Genomic DNA, 17885 nt, shown 5'->3' with positions numbered 1-17885 from the left:
TTAGCTGGGTTCAGCAACTCCTGAGGACTCCAAATCTACCTGCAGAGTGTCTGTGTTGTGCTCAGCCGTCCAAGGGCTGCCATGCATGAGCGCTGCCATAACCCAGGAAATGCATTTGGACACATTTATAGATTATCTGAAGACCAAGAGCAGAGCTACAGGGGTTCATACTGCAACTTGGTTCAACGCAGCCAAGGAAAACAGCCTGTGCAGACACACATAATTATCCCAGCACCTCATGGAAACATCACAGAAAAAAAGATTTTTAAGTAAGTCACAATCAGTTTCCTAGAAATAAGTCAACAATCAATACTGAGTGTAAAATGATTACACTTTTGCTACAGCTAAATACAAATATGGCTATATTTGATGAATTTCTCCATTTGAACCCTCTAGAACTCCTAAATTTGTTGCTTTTAGAAAAATTACTTGGTCTCGCACAAGGTGAAGATGTTTACGGTTCCATCCATTCCATTTACAGAACATGATTCCCTTTTCCAGATAATATCAGTTTCACGTTTCACAGCTTTATTTCTAAACACCGATTTAAAAATAAGGTTACTTTAAATTAAAAGGGACAACACCAAAAGAAATGAGCCGCAAATACCAGCTTATCAATAGAGCAGTGGAAGGAAATTGGCTCAGCCTGGACATTCAGTAAAACCTGAAGCACAGCACAGGGCTCCTGAGAGACAAAAAGAGAGAGATGGAGAAGGATTCTGCTGTTCGCAGCAACGTGAAATGAGAAACCATAGTGCAAAACAGGACTAATGAAATTCTGGCTAGGAGCACCACACACAGCCTTCCAGCCTGATAACCAACCTTCGTCTCTGTTACTATCTGAAATTGTATTTTAGCTCTTGCCTATCGATGCAATGGTGCAGCATCCCCAAACGGCGCTACAAGGACACGTGAAGTGCAACTCCTCCCTGCAAACACCCACCTCTCTCGCTGGCATCATCGACCAGGATGATTTCAGCAAGCAGGTGATGAGGCGAGCGGTTTATAACGCTGTACACCGTCCGAAGCAAAGTGCTCCAGGCTTCGTTGTGGAACACGATGACTACGCTTGTGTTCGGGAGTTCGTCAGGGTAGACTTTTGTCTTGCACCTGCCAACACATACAGAAAAAAATAGATAGAAAGGGTGAAGTTAATCTTTAACAAAAACCTAAGGAGCTCTATCAACAGGAAAGTCTCGAGGAAAAGGAGCTCTAAGCCTGTTGAACAGGATATATTGCAAACCAGCTACTGATCTCTTCATGCTCCCAACGGAGAAGACCAAGAGGCAAAGGGACTTGTAAATTGTGTTTTCTTGCTAAGAATGCATGGAGAAGCCCCCAGAGGTGGGGCACCACTGCACTCACTGCCCACGGAGACACAGGGCTCCTCTCTCCCACGTGTTTCTGCACCCAGAAATCAGCATCCAGAGCCACAGCCTGAGCACTGCTGGCACCTCAAATGCAAAAATTGGCTGCACACAAGACAAGGTGCAATTAACATACAGCATATCAAGCAGTTAACAGTTAGGCTAAGCAAGTCTTTTATTGTGACAAATCCCAAATCCTATGATTTCAGATGCACACACCTCTGAGGCCTTCCCATTTTCAGTAGCTTCTCGAAAAGAAGAAAAAAATTACTATTTTCCAGAACACTCTGTATGCCCATTCAGTGCAAGAACAAGCGGCGAATATCTCACCTATTTTCTGAAACTGCAGAAATCAAGGCAAAGTGAACAACAGATACCAAACACAGCTGATTTTACAAATGCACATTAGAGTTATTTGCTTACTACTAAAGTCAATCCAGAAATCAGTTTATTCTCTCCAGATCTGACACGTTTCAAAAATACAAGCATACCTACATCCATCTGTCAGCACAGGTCAAATCTATTTAAACACACTCAGTATGGACTGTTAACCATGGTGACTTAAAATAGTTTCCACTACTTTATTTTTTATTTTCTGATATTTCATTGTTTTAGGATTTTCTACTCTAACCATGATATTATTACCATGCTCCTAATGCAGGAAGGCACTTCCAGCACAGATAGGTAAGCATGTATTTGCTTTCTTCAGCAGAGGTATACACACATTAGTGAATTAACTTGTACATGAAGTACGAATAAACTATGTATGGATTTTAGTGCATATTCTTCATAATACCGCATATTCAAAGCTTCACCAAAAAAATCTAAATTAATGAATTATTTACTAGCATGTATATACTCTGCATTCTCTGTGACACAAGCACAATGTTATCACTTTTATCTATGTTATTTGAAAAATCAACCAGTCCAGCAAATGCAATACTTCCTTAGGAGAAGCCTCCTTAGCACATCAAACTTCTGTATGAAGAGCCATGAAACAAATGGCTAAAGTCCCTAAACAAAACTCAGCTTGTCCATAAAGTTTCTTTCATAAACATCATCTACCATAACAAAACTCTCTTTAAGCTTTTTTTCTGCCTCATTGCCATTAAAATGGGGCTAACAGTAGCTATCCACATATACATAAGCACATATATATGTGTGCACATGTACGTAACAGTCCTGACATCCTTTTGATGAGCACCACTGGAGTTTGCTTGTAAGCATCCCGCCTTTGCAACTTCAGCCATCTGATTAATTATATGTCTAGACATCAGCTATGATTTAGATTCAAAGTTCATATTAAAAAAGTTTGTAACTCATTAACCTCCACGTCCACTGAGGTGTCTAAGAGTGCAAGCTTAGCAGAACAATGTGTCCAAACCCAGACATTTCGAATTTATTTATTTCAAAAGCACACTGAAAGGGCATATACAAAGCTGGCACAAGCCTGATTGGCCCATATTTCACAACAATCATTTTAATTACATTTAAAACAGATACAATTTTGGAAATTGGAAGAGATATGTTACATAAGATCATGTTTAAAAATGTTCAGAAATATTCACCAGCAGTGAAACGACCAGAAGAGAAGGAACAGATATCTCCTTGTTTGCAGCTTAACGCTGATTTGGTAGTACAAGGGGAATATTAAGGAACAGAATGTTTGTCATCAGGTCGTGTTTGCCAAGATCTCCACAATTTTACCTGTCGTTCTGGTTATTCTCCAAGGTATGTGAGGGTACCCAGAAAAGCTAAGGGCTAGGTAAGTTCAGGACGTTTCTCAAGAGGTTGCATGTCCTATGTTTTGCAGCAGAACCATCTAAATGATAACAAATCTTGCCATGAAAGCCTGGGAGCAGCATCCTTACTGCATGTCCTTCAGAGCTTCCACAGTGACCACATGAGGTAATGCACCATGAAGGCAGGAATCCCTCTCCTGTCACTACCGAGGGCTCTCTGCACGCCCCTCCTTAGTCTCTCAGACAATTACACGGTGGGATTATCCTCCCTGGAGGAGGATTATTCCATTTCCAAACGAGTTCATTCTGGCGGGATGCTATGTATAGTTTCTCAGCTACATCAAGTGATGAACTGGGATTTGCTGATATCTGGTCTGCTCATCAGAGACTAAATTAAACCCATACACTGTTTAATTTGGGTCATTTGCTTTCAGTAGAAAATGTAAATGCCGGTACTTTGTCTGCATTATAGCATAAAATCCATATTTCATTAGATGTTATTGCAGCACTTAACCTGCCCAGAGCAGCCCTGAGCCCAGCCTGGGCGGCGCAGTGGGCCCCGTGCTGACCTCCACCCCCAACACGCAGCAAACCCAGAAGCCATGAAAACCGAGGCTCTGCAGCGAGTTTAACTTCCTCCTGCTTTCTGGGAGCTTCTGGAAAGCTTTCTGGGAGCTTTTTGGGAGCTTACACGGCACCTCTGCTATGTGAGGCAGAGGCCAGGGGCAAGGCATCGCCCAGGCAGTAACACTGAAAGCAAAGGTAAATTTGGGGGTTGTCCATGTTTGTGCTCTAGCTATCAGAAAGGGTTTTGTACACATTTTTGGGCTCCCTCCAAGTCTTTGAACATCACAGCTTTTGACAGCCTAAGTTATTTAGGCCATCTGATGATGCCAGCCACTTTGGCTCCAAGAAAAACATGAAGCACCATGGCGTAGCAATTCGTTACGCTCACCTTAAAGACCTGAGTATTGCAGGGCAGTACTGCTGCTGCTGCCGTCCCATGCCCTTCCCCAGGACAGTTTCATCACCACCAGTCCCTGTCCCACCCCTGCTGGTGTTCCAGCGAGCAGACACCTGCTGAGCACCCTGCTCACACGGAGATGTTTGTAAGCACAGGGAGGATAAAAACCTTCCACTTCCCGTTACCGAAATAATTACAGTGACTCACGCTGCATTTTTTCTACTTCAAAAATACACCGCGCACTGACGAAGTGATAAATAAGTCATCTGCTCCTCACACAGCTATCAAGCACAAGGCCTCCTGCTTTGCCTCCCCTCCGTTATTTACAATGCGTGCTGATTGTTCAACATGCACCAACACTGGAAACACGTTCCCAGAAACATTGGTTTTTCTCATGCAGTCATCAGATGTTACTTTATGAATACACATGAAGTAAATACAGCTGTTTAAATGCGAGAAAAACACATTTTTCAAGATCAATAACATGGAAACAGAGTGAGACTCTATTTACCATCTTTCCCGTTGGCAAATTACGTGCACATGAAGGGCTGCGCTGTGATTTTCTCTCTTCCAGAATGGTACCAAAGCTCTCAGGAAGCAACTCAAGACAGAAAGTCATACAGAAAAGCAAAATACTTGGAGGAAAAAAATGAGACTATAACAATTATATACTATTTGTTATGTAGTATTTTTGATACGACGCATTGGGGAACAAAGAACTATGTTAAATATATCTGGTTTATACGGCTCGGGGGATTTTCGTGATTATTTAGTCATTACCTTCTGGTGCTTTGCATCAGTGAAAATGCAAAACATGAAAACGCAAAGGAAAGGCTTGTCACACTGAACACTGGCACAATTCCTCTTGCTGCAGCTGACTTGCTGTGCCACGCCGAGCCAGCCCAGCCCTGCCGACCACCCTGCTGCAGGACCACGGCCACCACGGTGCCACCAGCACCAACACACGCAGCCTCTCCAGGAGCACAGCAGCAGGATGCTCCCTCATGGCTCCGTCCCCATCAGCGGCGGGGCAGGGCAGCTGTCTCACACAGCTCAGGCACAGGTTAGGAAAGAGAAACAGGAGGCAGCCCAGGAATCAGTGATATAGAGGGGTTATCGGCCCGATACAGCACGGGGATCCCGGATTGCAGGCGCAGGCAGACCGAGCATCCAGCAGCAGTGCATGCCGCAGGCTGAGGTAATAGGAAGAGAAGAAGGATGAATGCACCACTTCCCAGCACTGAATTAGTAAACCCTTGGCTTGCCACACAGTGCATCCTCCGTCCATTTTTAATTCAGATCCATGTTCTCATTAATACTACATGCGCAGCTGTGGTGGCATTTTCATTCAGGTATCCAGCAAGCGTTTATTTGTATCACCACGTACGGACACACCTATGCAGATATGAAGAGGACTTGAACAGTGCCCATTAAACCCCAGCTGTGACCGACCTGCCAGGTGCTCACAGGGGTTCAGCAAGGTGGGTGGATGAGGCAGAGGTCTCCTGACACCCCTCGGACAGCCCTGCCACACACACCTCTTCCTCTTGCAGCTCTCCACAGCCACCACCTTATTGCAGCCCCTTTCCTGAGCACGGATGCCTCCCTGCAGCTCATGCAACCACAAGCCATCAGTTCATCCAGGGCAGCCATCACGCCTCGTACCTACACTGCCACATACAACACAAGGTCAGAGCTCTAAAACTGAGAGCAGTGTCAGGACATGAGAAAAACTCACTCATAATTTAACAGAAGTGCACCTTAAGACCCGTAACAAAGACTGGCATAACCAGAAGCGATGAATTTCCCATTATGCAGCAAGTTCATCTGCAGCACTGCCTGCTAAAAATGACAACACTGGAGTTTCTTTGACTGCCAAAGCATCAGAAGTTATACGGCAAATTAAATCAATAAACTCATCTCTGTATGGAAGGGTTACCTTCCAGTAAACTTAATTCTCTGCAGTTTTATTATTATTGTCTTAGTGTCACGTCCAGGTATGTCATTTTGCCAAGAACGATCAACAATTACTTTACACAAAATGAAAGAATTCACCTTTAAATAGGTTATCACATTCCCAAAGTGGTTTTTCTTCTAGGATGAATCAATATTGAATTAATATTTAAATAAAGGACAAAGAAGAAAACAGAAAGAAACATCATTAATTTTTAACACATACTAGAACAACGCCATGTATTTAAATGTGTTCTTATTTGGAAAGAAGTATGTGTCACACGCCAATTTTGGGGAAAATACTTACCATTTCCCAAGTGAGCTCAGGGAAACTCAGATATTTATTTATAGGTGACTTAAGCACTGCTCTTTGGTCGTGCTGCTGCCAGGCACTGTTGGGAGGCAGGCGGTGCAGGGGGAGCAGCACCGCTCGCTGCTGCCTTTGGGGCAGTGGATGTTGGATGACCTGAGCCGGGCGGATCACCAGTGTACCCAGCTGATTCTGCTCTCGGGATTTCACAGGTGCCCAGAGTTGTGGCTGCCCCTTCCCTGGGGTTCAACGCCAGGCTGGATGGGATTTGGGCAGCCTGGGCTGCTGGGAGGTGTCTCTGCCTAGGGCAGGGGGTTGGATTTACATGGGCTGTGAGGTCTTTCCAACCCAAACCATTCTGTGATCCTACGAAATCAAGCCAGCGTGCAAGGTCTCGATGCTCTGGTGTTACTCACCACTGCCGAGGGGCATGCACCATTGCTTGGCAAAGCTGGTGGCCAGCCTTGTTCCTTTACCTCCCTCTGGAACCAGAACAAGCTGCCATCATCGCCTCACAGGATGCCAAACCACATTAATGGGTATTGATCATACGCCAGGCACTTTATGATGCTTTATTCCGCACTTTATGATGCTTTATTCCATGCTAATAGCACATAACGAAAGTTGTTTGTGCTCTGCTGTATCAGGCTTTCAAGCACACACAGCTATCGCATTATTCCAGGGGGGTAGCGCTGGTATCCACAGAAATATTCATAGGTAACTGAATTCGAAGTAATTTCATCTTGAAACAGGCTTTAAAAACGTAAGGAATGGCACACTTCAGTTCCAAAATATTCCCACAAGCCAACAGCTTACTCCATGGTCAGTAATAAGAGAGGGCCACTTCTGGTTTCCCTCCTGGAGAAGGACAACCAAAAGCCCCATCTCCCTTTGGCAAAAATCACCATGCACCTCACACCACGCTAAATGCAGCACTGGCGTGACACAGCCCTCCGCATGCGCCTGTGGAGAGCTGCATTTGGGGAATGCTCCCAAGCCACAAACCTTCCCTTCAACACCGGTAACTGCGCCGTGTTCAGATCACCACTGCTTGGGGTTTTGGTTTTGGTTTCTAAAAATCACGCTTTGGAGTATAAGTCAACCACTCACAGCAAGCAATAATTTATTCCTGAGTAAGCGGTAACTTTTGGACTAGAGAATCCTGTGGCCTAAATACAGCTTCCTCATATACAGCATGTGTGAGGTCTGTTAGGCAAGGAAATTCAGACCGCTCTAATGAAATACGTGGTACAATATTACGAACAGAAGAAAAGGCTGAGCGCTTGAATTCCCTGCCAGAATCGGAGAATTATTTTCAGCTCAATTTGTCATTTCTCCCCCCTGCCATGCCCCACGTAACTGCTAACTCGGCAGGAGCTGCAGAAGGGTCCATTTCTGATGGCCGTGCAGAGAACCAGCACGCAGCCAGGGAAACATCGCATTGCCATGGATGAGATCCTGCTGCCACGTCTCAATACACACTGCTTTAAACTCTGCTTTAATAAATTCACTTAAATTGCACCTGCTCCTATTTTAAACTGAATTTTATGCAAATAAAAGGTAAATAGGAAATAACTGAAAAGGAATTTATTTCACTTAGAGGAAAGAATTGTGCCAGAACCGCATCCACATTGCCTTACTGAATGTTATTGTATCAAAATACTCCAAAGCTAATCAAGTCTTACATCCAGCAGATGAAAGATGTGAAAATCTCATGAAAATTGTCTCCGGTATGTCATTACAGAGTATAAACAGGTTTGCACTTTGCAGGAGTGAAGACCCTCCAAGCACCCCTTCAGCTTACCTCTGTTCATCAGGCTTCGGGTATAGCCTGAACAGCAAATATTCCTTGGGGGGTTTCAACCCCAAATTCTGCTTCAATATTTTAAAAGTTACTTCTGAAGTCATTTACTAAATGCTCAAAGTTCTTTTTATGTTTGAGGAAGATCATAATAACACAACACAGTATTATTAGTATCATAATTATTACTATATTATAAGCAAACAACGTTGTGTAGAGGATGCTTTTTCAGGGGACTTTACTACAGGCCCCGTCTTTCTTTCTCTACTTTTTCCAATTAAGAAAAAAATTTAAGATCTGCCAGTCCTAAGTACTTTAACCGTCAGTTGAAGGGATTTTTATATTACCCTTAAATGGAAGTATCAATACCCCCCCAAATTTGAAAATGATAGCAATTACATGTGGCTTGCAGCTCAATTCAGGACAAGTCTGTAATGGAAGTGACAATCGATCAGATGAGGCTTTCTGCGATGGCTTTTCATCGTTAATTTTGTTCCATTTCCATCGCCATTTTTTATTTTATCATTGCTGAATCCTCTTTGAAATTCACCAGGCTAACCCTCCCCTACTTCTTAATGTATTTCCCAAAATACTTTAGCAAGTATTAACTTTGGGTCCCAAAATCTCTTACTTGGAACATTTCCACAGACCGCCTTGTCTGTCACAATCTGCCTGGCGCAGAGGATGGCAGCCTGATCTTCGGGCTCTGTAGCAGCCTCTAGAGCAGGATCTGGAGCTGCCAGCTAAGGGAGAAGTTCTGCTCACAGCACGTGAAGACAAGAGCAGTGCCATACCTTGGTGCCAGCCGCTTGGCTCTTCACCCCGTGTTTCCAGTAAGGCACTGCTCCATGATGCGCTTTGCAAGGCAGGTAAGCGCCGTGCTGCATTCAGAGCAGATGGCAGCTTCTCATTATACAGAAGCACCGTCCATGGGCTGAGCCCACATGAAACAGCTCTTTTATGGACATAACCCACAGTCCTGGTGCTCTGCACCCTCTGCTTTACACTGTGGAACGACTGCAGGGGACAAGGGGTGTCCCCCCGGGGGCGGCTCACCGAGGCAGCACATCGGGCACATCACTGCTCCTGCACCCTGCACTGCCCAGAGACCCGCTGGAGCACATCCCGAGTCGAGCACTGCACAACTGGAAGCCCAGAAGCCAGCTCACGGTGCCCATCCAAAGCTGGCAGTTTCCCTTACAGCCACTTTTTGTTTCAGCGAAGCCAGAATGCTGCGATGTGCACACCCACAGTGCCAAAGCCCCCTGCATAGTGCTGATAAAAGCTGAACCAGGGGTCCTTAACGCCTTTGCTGTCCACATTCAGTGCTTGACGATCCGGTTGTAGAAGCATCTATCACACTGCAGGGCTGAGATGGCATTTGCTTGCCCCACTCCCTGCCCTCTTCAAAACAAAACAAAACAAACAAAAAAACAACAAGCATAACCATGCGTTTTAACCACTAAGGGCTCTTATTTTAGTAAAGAAACTATGATCGGCTGGTTTCTTGCTGCGGAATATAATTTTGCAGGCTGTTCTCACTTCTCAGTTGAACCTCGAGGCTCATCCCCACGTCTCCCTAACAGGTACATAGGAAAGCTGAACAACAACCGGCTGGGCCAGCAGCAGCAATCACAGCATCAGCAGCCTCCGAGCCCTGCCCGGCAGAGGGGACGGCTCTACATGAAGGAAGCAATTTCATGCTTGAGCAGCCCTGTGCTATTAAAGCAGCAAATTGGGTCTGAGCCGCTTCCCAGGGTGGATGCTGCTGCCGGAGAGGGATGGGACCGGTCTGGGGGTACACGGGGGTGCTGCCCTGGGGCTGCTGCCGAAGGAAAAGCAGAACTGATACAAGTTTACCTAGCCCAAATATGCATCTTGTGCTTTAAAATGCTATAAATGTGTTCCCAAAGTGCATACCGCATGAGGACTAGTACCTAACAGTTCAACCTGTCACTGTTATGTCTTTTAGGGTATTTGCGGTAAAAGTAGGAACACGCTTATCCTTGTAATGTGGGTAACCCTAAAAAACGTGAAACAGCAACAGAGTTTTACAAGACAAGCAAGCCAGGTAAATCAACATCTTCAATCAACCCCCTTCACAGCTCCCAGCACCGTCCCCATCTCCAAGGCTCTGGGGACAAGCTGTGTGCCCCCTGACCTGCAGGCGCTGTGGGAAAGGAGCGGTGGTAAGGGGCCACTGGGGCTGGCTTCAAATTCTTGACTGAAAGGAAACAGAACAATACCTGCCAAATACCATTAAGGTCCTTGCCATAGGAACTAAATATGCTTCATTTTATATAAACTGTTAAAGTGTTGATTAATATCCAAAGTCACTTGAAATCATCGATAAAGGAAATAGCTCTTCTTTTTGATCCTGCCTTAGAGCAATTTTTCCATAAGTAATACCATTCTTTACACTTAAGTAGAATGACTTTTGGGGTCTCTCCAGTGAGGCCACTGCCCTAAGCTGACAGTAGTGCTCCCAGGAACTGAAATTTGTTTTCAGCTACTTTACAGCTAAGGAAGGAGGTCTTTTATTTCCTATGTCCCCATATTAACTGCCCAACTCCAAAGCAGACTGCAGAGCACATAAAGCAGCACGCCAACGAGAAGTAGGTTTGTATTTCTGGAAGTCACACTCTCTGGAAGTTCTCTGAACAAAGGACATCTTCAAAGATCCACGTGTATCAGTGTCTACAAATAAATGCCACCGCTAAGCACCAAGAACTTGGCCAACAGCCCAGAACGCTTGCCCAGCCTCCACACGCAGCCCTTTCTAGCAGCATTTCTGCCACTTCTGTGCACCTCCAGATGTAAAGAAGCTTCATCCAAGTTCAGATCAACACCAGTAGGCTACTTCAATTCCAACTTGTTGTACAAATACACCCTACTGAGCGTTCACATGTTCTGCTCTCCTTCCGCGCGGGCGCTCTGCCGGCGGTGCGGGATCCAACACCTCCCCTTTGTGTCCGCGGCTGTTCTCCCACATGCAGCAGGCTCCACTTGGCACACGCACAGCATCCTCATCTCTGCATCGCTCCCTCCTTGCCAAAACCACAAATAACTGGTTGTCACTCTGATAAAGTAATTGGAAGAAAGGCACTTTTTGCTAGGCAGTAGTGGCGTGAAGTAAAGCAAACTGCTGGTGTCGAGCGGGGCTTGCAGGAGTGATCCCAAACCCACCTGAAGAGGTGCTCCTGCAGCTCTGGCACACTTGGTAGAGGCTAGGGGTCTCCAAGGGTAATCAACACAACACCACCAATCCATTTTTAATTTCAGTAGCAATCCTGTGCATGAGAATCTCATGGTGGTGGGTACTGCTTTGGCAGCAGGGGAATTGGGAGTTAACAAACAACACCCTGTGAGCTCCTGTGGCTTCTTGGGGTTGCCCCGAGACACAGCAGCTGCCACGTTGTTAGAAAACAGAGTGTAGGTAGAATTTTCCCAAATACACCAGGATGCTTTTGAGAGAGGCCATAATTTGGAAGCCCCAGCTTAAATGTCTATGTGGAAGCGTAACCGAGAGGAGCTCCTCTCCCTTAGGGCAGGTAAGGCAATGGGGTGATGGCATGCTGCCCCTGCCCCGGGCAGCCCCCCCATGGGAAGCTGCAGTACAGATACAGCACAAAGCCAGGTGGGACCGAACCCTGGCTTTATGGGGGACAGGGCAGCAAAGGGGAAACAGCAACAATTGGTAATCGTGCCTCTTGTGATACAAAAGCGCAGGTGAAAGTCTCAGTTTAGAAGCCATCTGTTGCCTTGTGAGCGTCTTTCTCACTGTTGGAGAACTACTTTTCATTTCTTAATCCTAACAAGCCTTCTTATAAATTAAAGCTAATTTATGCATCGGGAATTGCCTTCGATCTTGTACAGATTTACCTGCTTGTACCTTCCTCCCCACCGGCAGTCTCCCCAGGTAATCACCCCCCTCCCTGCCCCACGGAGGCAAAGTGGAATAATGTCTGAATCGTCATCTAAAAATAATTTCTAGCTGAAACTAATTATGCTTTCTCCCTGACCTTTCTTGTTCATGGGTGGTTTATAGTTTCTCTATGCATAACTTTATACTCACAGTAAAATCTTAAAACATAAATTAGCTTTTAATTACATGGAGCAGTGGGCAGACAAAACCTGGCACTAAAGGAACTCGTGTACTTTAACCACCGCAACGGAGAGCTGGGAAAAGCACTAATGCAATATTTGATGGTGCAAGACAAACGGATTAGATGTGAAGATCACAAAACAACAATTTGCCCTCCCTTATCAGGGCTAAATCAGATGAAGAATATATAGTGGCCTTACCAAAAAATCGAATCAAAGCTTCTTGCCCGGGAACAGAGAGTCGGAGGTACCCAAGGACTTTCACAGATACTCACAGGCAGTGATTGCTAGTTCTACATCACTCCTTTCAGGGCCTCCTCTTCTCACCCCATGACTGTATATCACGGTTCTGGATTTGAAGGAGCCAACACAAAACCATAGCTCTGCATTTAAGCCAGGATTATGGTTGAGAAAAAGGTGAGGCTGAGCAAAACAGCGATGAAAGCATTTCCTATTGCTTCTGAAATTTCATACCATGCACTTTCTAGGAGGCCTTCTGGACGTGCAGTGACAGCAATACACATAATGGTCCAAGTACCAAAAATAATCTCACAAAGACCACAGTCACAGAAGACCTTGTTAACTACATTCACCTAAGGCATTTGCTACTGAATCTTCCCTCCAGAGTTGCGAAAATCAGTTCTGAAGTTCTTCCTCACCTTTCCCATTGTGAAATGTCAGAAAGAAGCGCCAGCAACTTGTAAATTGCATCAGAGCTGTCAGGGAGTTGGGGCAAACCAAATAACCCAGCAAGAAATAACCACGATTTCTGCATTGTAAAAAGTGTCAGAGCAACAGTTGAGCATTTTCAGTCCTCACAATGTATGATGAACCGTATTAAAAAAAAAAAAAAAAATCATCAGAAAATCACTACTGGTTCCCAGGCTTCCCTGCAGCCTTTGTTTTGGAAACCCAAGCTGATGGATAATTTTAAATGCAGTTTCTTTAACCAAATTAAAAATACTAAACACTTATTTGCCATATTGCTCAGAAAACTATATTGCTTATTAAGAATATCAAGAATTTTTATTGAAATTGAATAATGGATTCTATTGCCTTCATCAGAAGTCAAGAAACATTGTTATGCATTGTTATGAGACATTGTTATGAGTCCCTTAATATTCAGAGGTTTCAATAACATGAAGTCAACGAGGCCAGTCAGAACTAACCACAGCCTACTCGAAGTTTTCAAAGATAATCTAAGATTTTCAGACAACGTAAAGATTGATGATGCAGGTATTCGTTACAGCTTACATCCCTGTTTTGATTCTATACAGAATCTAAAATGTTGTGGTTATCGATAATTGGCGTAAACAATTTCTGCACACCCCTGCCAGCTGTCTGTTTTTGTTTTTGTTTTTAAAAAAAGAGGTTTTCCAGAGCAAAAAAGTAAAAGCATTTTCTTATGTGAGTTTCTGATCAGAAAATATATGCTCATAAGCACACACGCACAGCACAACAGCTAACTTAAACCGAAATTTCCATGATAAGAAAGTCCAATTATAATGGTTTAGCAATTTGTAGAATAGCACTTGCAGCTATTCATTCATAAAAGATAGATTTCCTCTCTCGCTGCAGAATACACTCAGAAGCAAAATTACACATTTCTATGTTGAATTAAACTGTTCTTAAGGTTTAATCAATAGCTAGTTCAAATTAGATCTGACATTGATTAAAATCTTCAAGTTGGCCATTACCAACAGAACTCAGGCAATCGACTGGCACTCTTTGGTGCGCTACGCCAGGCGTAATGGGAAGCAAGTTAAAGAGTTAGCGTGACAGTTGCATTCATTAGAGGGAATTAAAATATCAACAGAGAAGCAGGGATGGAGTGGAATTCAGGCATACACATTCCTTTCAGCACACAGCAGGAGGATTTTGTGATCTCCCGATGAGAGACCTCATTCCTGCTGAAGTCTAAGCAAGCTCTCATTGACTTCACATCAGGTCTATTCAGAAACATCCCTGTTTGGGAGAATGAAGAGATGAGAGAAAGGGAGAGATGATTTTTTAATTATTTTTAAATAAATCTAACATTTTTCTCCCTCATTTTACAAACACGAGTACTGTGGGTGCTGTGTAAATTCTGCATTAGCTCACAGTCATCAGACGACCTATGTGCAAGCTGAGTGCACATTTTTTGTTGAAGAGGGGGTGTGGGAATTCAGACACATCGTTTTCTGCCTTGAGCCTACGCTTGTCTTCTTCGTGCTCGGCAGTGCCATCACTGAGAAGGAGGCACCCAACCCCTTCTCCAGCACCTTGGCATGAATCCGGCCCCGGACCGAGGGTTGCTGCATCTATTATTCATCTAATTTTGTCAAAGAGAACTTCCTGAAGAAAAGCTTGTCTTTGTAAGTAAAAGGTGTGGTAAGTTAGACACCCAGCGCAAATCTGATGGATGCCTCCATCCCCCACCAACAAAAATAGGTCTTTCTGACAGACACTAAATGCATTAACCATAAAATCATATTCTTCCTTAATAGTAAAGCATTATGAGGTGGGATTCAGAACAATTTAATACTCCTTAAAGACAGAATATGTACAGAAAGCATCTGTCAGAAGAGGAAGGTATGAAAATGATTATTTTTTCCAAACCCCGCAACACTTTGTCTTTTCAACGCAGATAGAATACGAAACTTCTTTTCATCAAAGAAAAGCACTTTGATTTCTCTCAGTATTAAGTAACTCATCTCCCTCTTAGACTGGGCATTCACTTTCCGTGTTTATTCAGAATTTGCTTTCCTTTCAATACTGCTGACAGGAGAAGGAAAAGGCTCCTCGAAGCAGACTGAGAAGCTCTGCTGCCCTTGTACCAGCGTGCACAACACTCGCTCCTGTTTCTTGCTTCAGGTCTCGAGTGAGAGGATCATGTCGTGCTGACCTGACCATTACTTGGGTGGTTTCAATGTACGTGGGCCCTCCGCCAAGAGCATCGTGGTACAAGAAAACAATCAGGTAGGAGTAAGGAGAAAGCTGGGCCAGCAGCACACCGCATCCCCCTCATTTCCCAGAACTGCACAAGGTCCCTGCGCTGCTGGAACCACCTCAGCTCCACAGCCAGCTCCACCAGCTCATCACGACGGCACTCAGCGCTCTTCTGAAGGGCAAGCAGTGAAGAGCAAACAAGCAAAAAGCAATAAAGCCTTTCTGATGCTCCCATTACATGAAGTACATCTTTACTGGCAGTAGTCTTAGGTATTGCTTTATGGAAAATTGGCATCAACAAATTACAAATGATCATGCTCTGGAGAAGCATCGTCTGTGTTGCCTGTGAACAAGGTCTGTTGTTAAAGTAATGCTTCTATTATTTGCATACACTTACAAATAAAACCCAGGGGGGGAAAGGTACTTACTTGATTTTAAATTTGATGGGAACCTGAGGAATTTAATTTGAAACAAAGCATAATAAGAAGGATTTCAGCTAAGTGACAATTCAGCTTAAAAATTAAAAATAATGGGAGACTTTAGAAGAACTGGCAACTTGTATGCATTTAGCTCTGCTAATATTTCTCTACATTTACATTTCTTACAAGCTGCAGCAACTAGAATGATAGGATACAAAATTATCCTTAAAATGCCATATTGTAAAATAAGGGGAAATATTTAGGGGGTTTTTTTTTGTGCTACATAGCTTGCGTTAAAGCTTTCATAAACCCTGCAAACGCTCATGTGCATAAATCAGTTCCCAAGTACATATTAAGGAATTCAGAGCATCGGTCATTACATTACCAGCAGTGCAAGCTCCAGCAGGTTTGAATGGGGAGAATTGTTTTAAGGCAGAGCTGAGAGCCTAGAGAAGACAGTGCAGCAGACCTGGTGGCTACCCAGCCGTGAACACACGAGCCTTCAGCCAGTAGAGCTGTTCACAAGCTTTCTCACCTGCTCAGACAGTAGCTTCTATACAGGATCTCTGATCTTTTAATTCCCATCAAACTGAAAACACACAGGACACCTAAGTGCATCTGGGTTTCTGCATTTTGCTTTTAGTACCTCTTGTAAAAAGGAGGTGCTTTATGCATGTTGGCAAGTCAACAACAGGCATCAGTATTCATAACTATAGTTTGTATAGTTTGTATCACAGTCTCAAAGTCAACACAGAAACTTCAAGCATCACCCAAAAACAATGGCTGTAAGTTAGAAGACTTACATTAATAAACAAACAAATAAACTTTAAAACCTTTAGATTTGAAAAACAGCACATTTTGAAAAAGATTCTTTAAAATTGCGGTTACTCCAGAAATGCCCAAGGACAGAACTAAAAGAAAATTACTTCCTGTACACCAATTGCTAGTATTGGTAGTGTCCTCTTATCAGAGTTAAGCTGTCAACTTTTAATGTCATTTTTCAAATGCCAATAGCACAATTATGAACATTTACAAAGTAGACATTGGTTTTTCATATTATTTTAAAATCTTACAAGTTTTCCTTGGAAAAAAGTGCAAACCAGCACTTTGTTATGCACCACAATGTAAATTGATTGCTGTAAGCTAACAATTTTCATCTATTCACAAAACAAATTGCATAGGATCACAACATTTGTGTTGCAGTAACTCTTTTCCTAAGAATGCGTGTATAAGAAGCCAAATGCTGAACTGGTAAACCCTGGCATTTTCAAGCAGCTTCTTTAGGCAAGCACTGCTCCTAGCACCCACTTGGGATTACCAGGCTGTACCTGAGGCTTTGAAATGAGGAGAAGCTTGGCGTGGCTTTGCTAGTTGGCCCCCCGTGCCAAGAGTCAGACAGTACCTTGGGCACTCACCCGTCTAGTCTCACATCGGGCAAACTTCTGTTTAGAGCAATCAAGTCACTGGCCATAAGGTTGAACTGGTTGATTTTAAACAGCTCCTTCATTTTCTCCTGGTCATCTTTAGGAATGAGCACAGCCTTTCCCATCTCTCCAGGTCCTTCTTGGTTTCGCGAGATAACAGCTGGAATACAAGATAGCAAAAGGCCAACTTTTAATACCTGGGTGTTCGTTTTATTCTGCACCAACAGGGCTCCACGGGTTTGGGCATTCGAGAAGGAATGTTAAAAAAATAAAACAAAACATAATAACACATCAGAATTTTCTGTATGCTAAACTGTGAGATTTTACGTCTATCTGGATCTGAAGATATCTGCTTCCTTTCTAACACGATAAAAACAGATTTGTGCACTTCCAGCTTTTAGTTGGAATCACACTGACAGCACATGAATATTCGCAAGAGATACACTAGAATTACAACGCACAGCATCATATTCTCAGAGGTCCTGCAAACAAAAGGTTTGGACAACACTTTTACAGTTACTGGAAGTATTTGAAGAACATGTAAATTAAAGTCATCCTAACTAACTTTTTTTATTATTGATTTAGTCCCAACTGCCAGGCATATGACATTACAAACCTGTCCTTTAAAAAACAAAAACCAACCAAAACCCCTGTCCCCCCATTTCATTTTCTTGCCCCCAAAATCATCCTGGAAAATACAGTATCCCAACCTTGTTACAATTATGGACCAGTTTTGAGCAGTATTTGTACAGTCAATTCATTATTAGGTCTGCATCTTGTTAACTTAGAAAAATGTGACAACACAGTGACAACATTTGAACTCTAATGAAAATGATGTTATCCTAGCCTCATGCAAGCGCACACAAAAAAAAA

At 43.6% G+C, this 17885-nt stretch overlaps 1 protein-coding gene across 3 annotated transcripts in view; it reads right to left on the bottom strand.

Moving 5' to 3' along the window:
- The window catches only part of GALNT13 (polypeptide N-acetylgalactosaminyltransferase 13), a gene marked incomplete at both ends in the record, with an annotated part of 100576 nt that overhangs the window by 53364 nt on the left and 29327 nt on the right, over positions 1-17885 (bottom strand). For all 3 annotated transcript variants that reach the window (XM_084288807.1, XM_084288805.1, XM_084288806.1), the window contains 2 exons: positions 944-1110; positions 17004-17172. In XM_084288807.1, coding sequence (XP_084144933.1) covers positions 944-1110; positions 17004-17172 — 336 coding nt within the window. The remainder of the gene's footprint in view (positions 1-943; positions 1111-17003; positions 17173-17885) is intronic.

Source organism: Netta rufina, assembly GCF_964035555.1.
Source record: "Netta rufina genome assembly, chromosome: 6".
Taxonomy (NCBI): domain Eukaryota; kingdom Metazoa; phylum Chordata; class Aves; order Anseriformes; family Anatidae; genus Netta; species Netta rufina.
The sequence above is the reverse complement of the archived record's forward strand: the minus strand, read 5'-3'. Positions and strand labels throughout refer to the sequence as shown.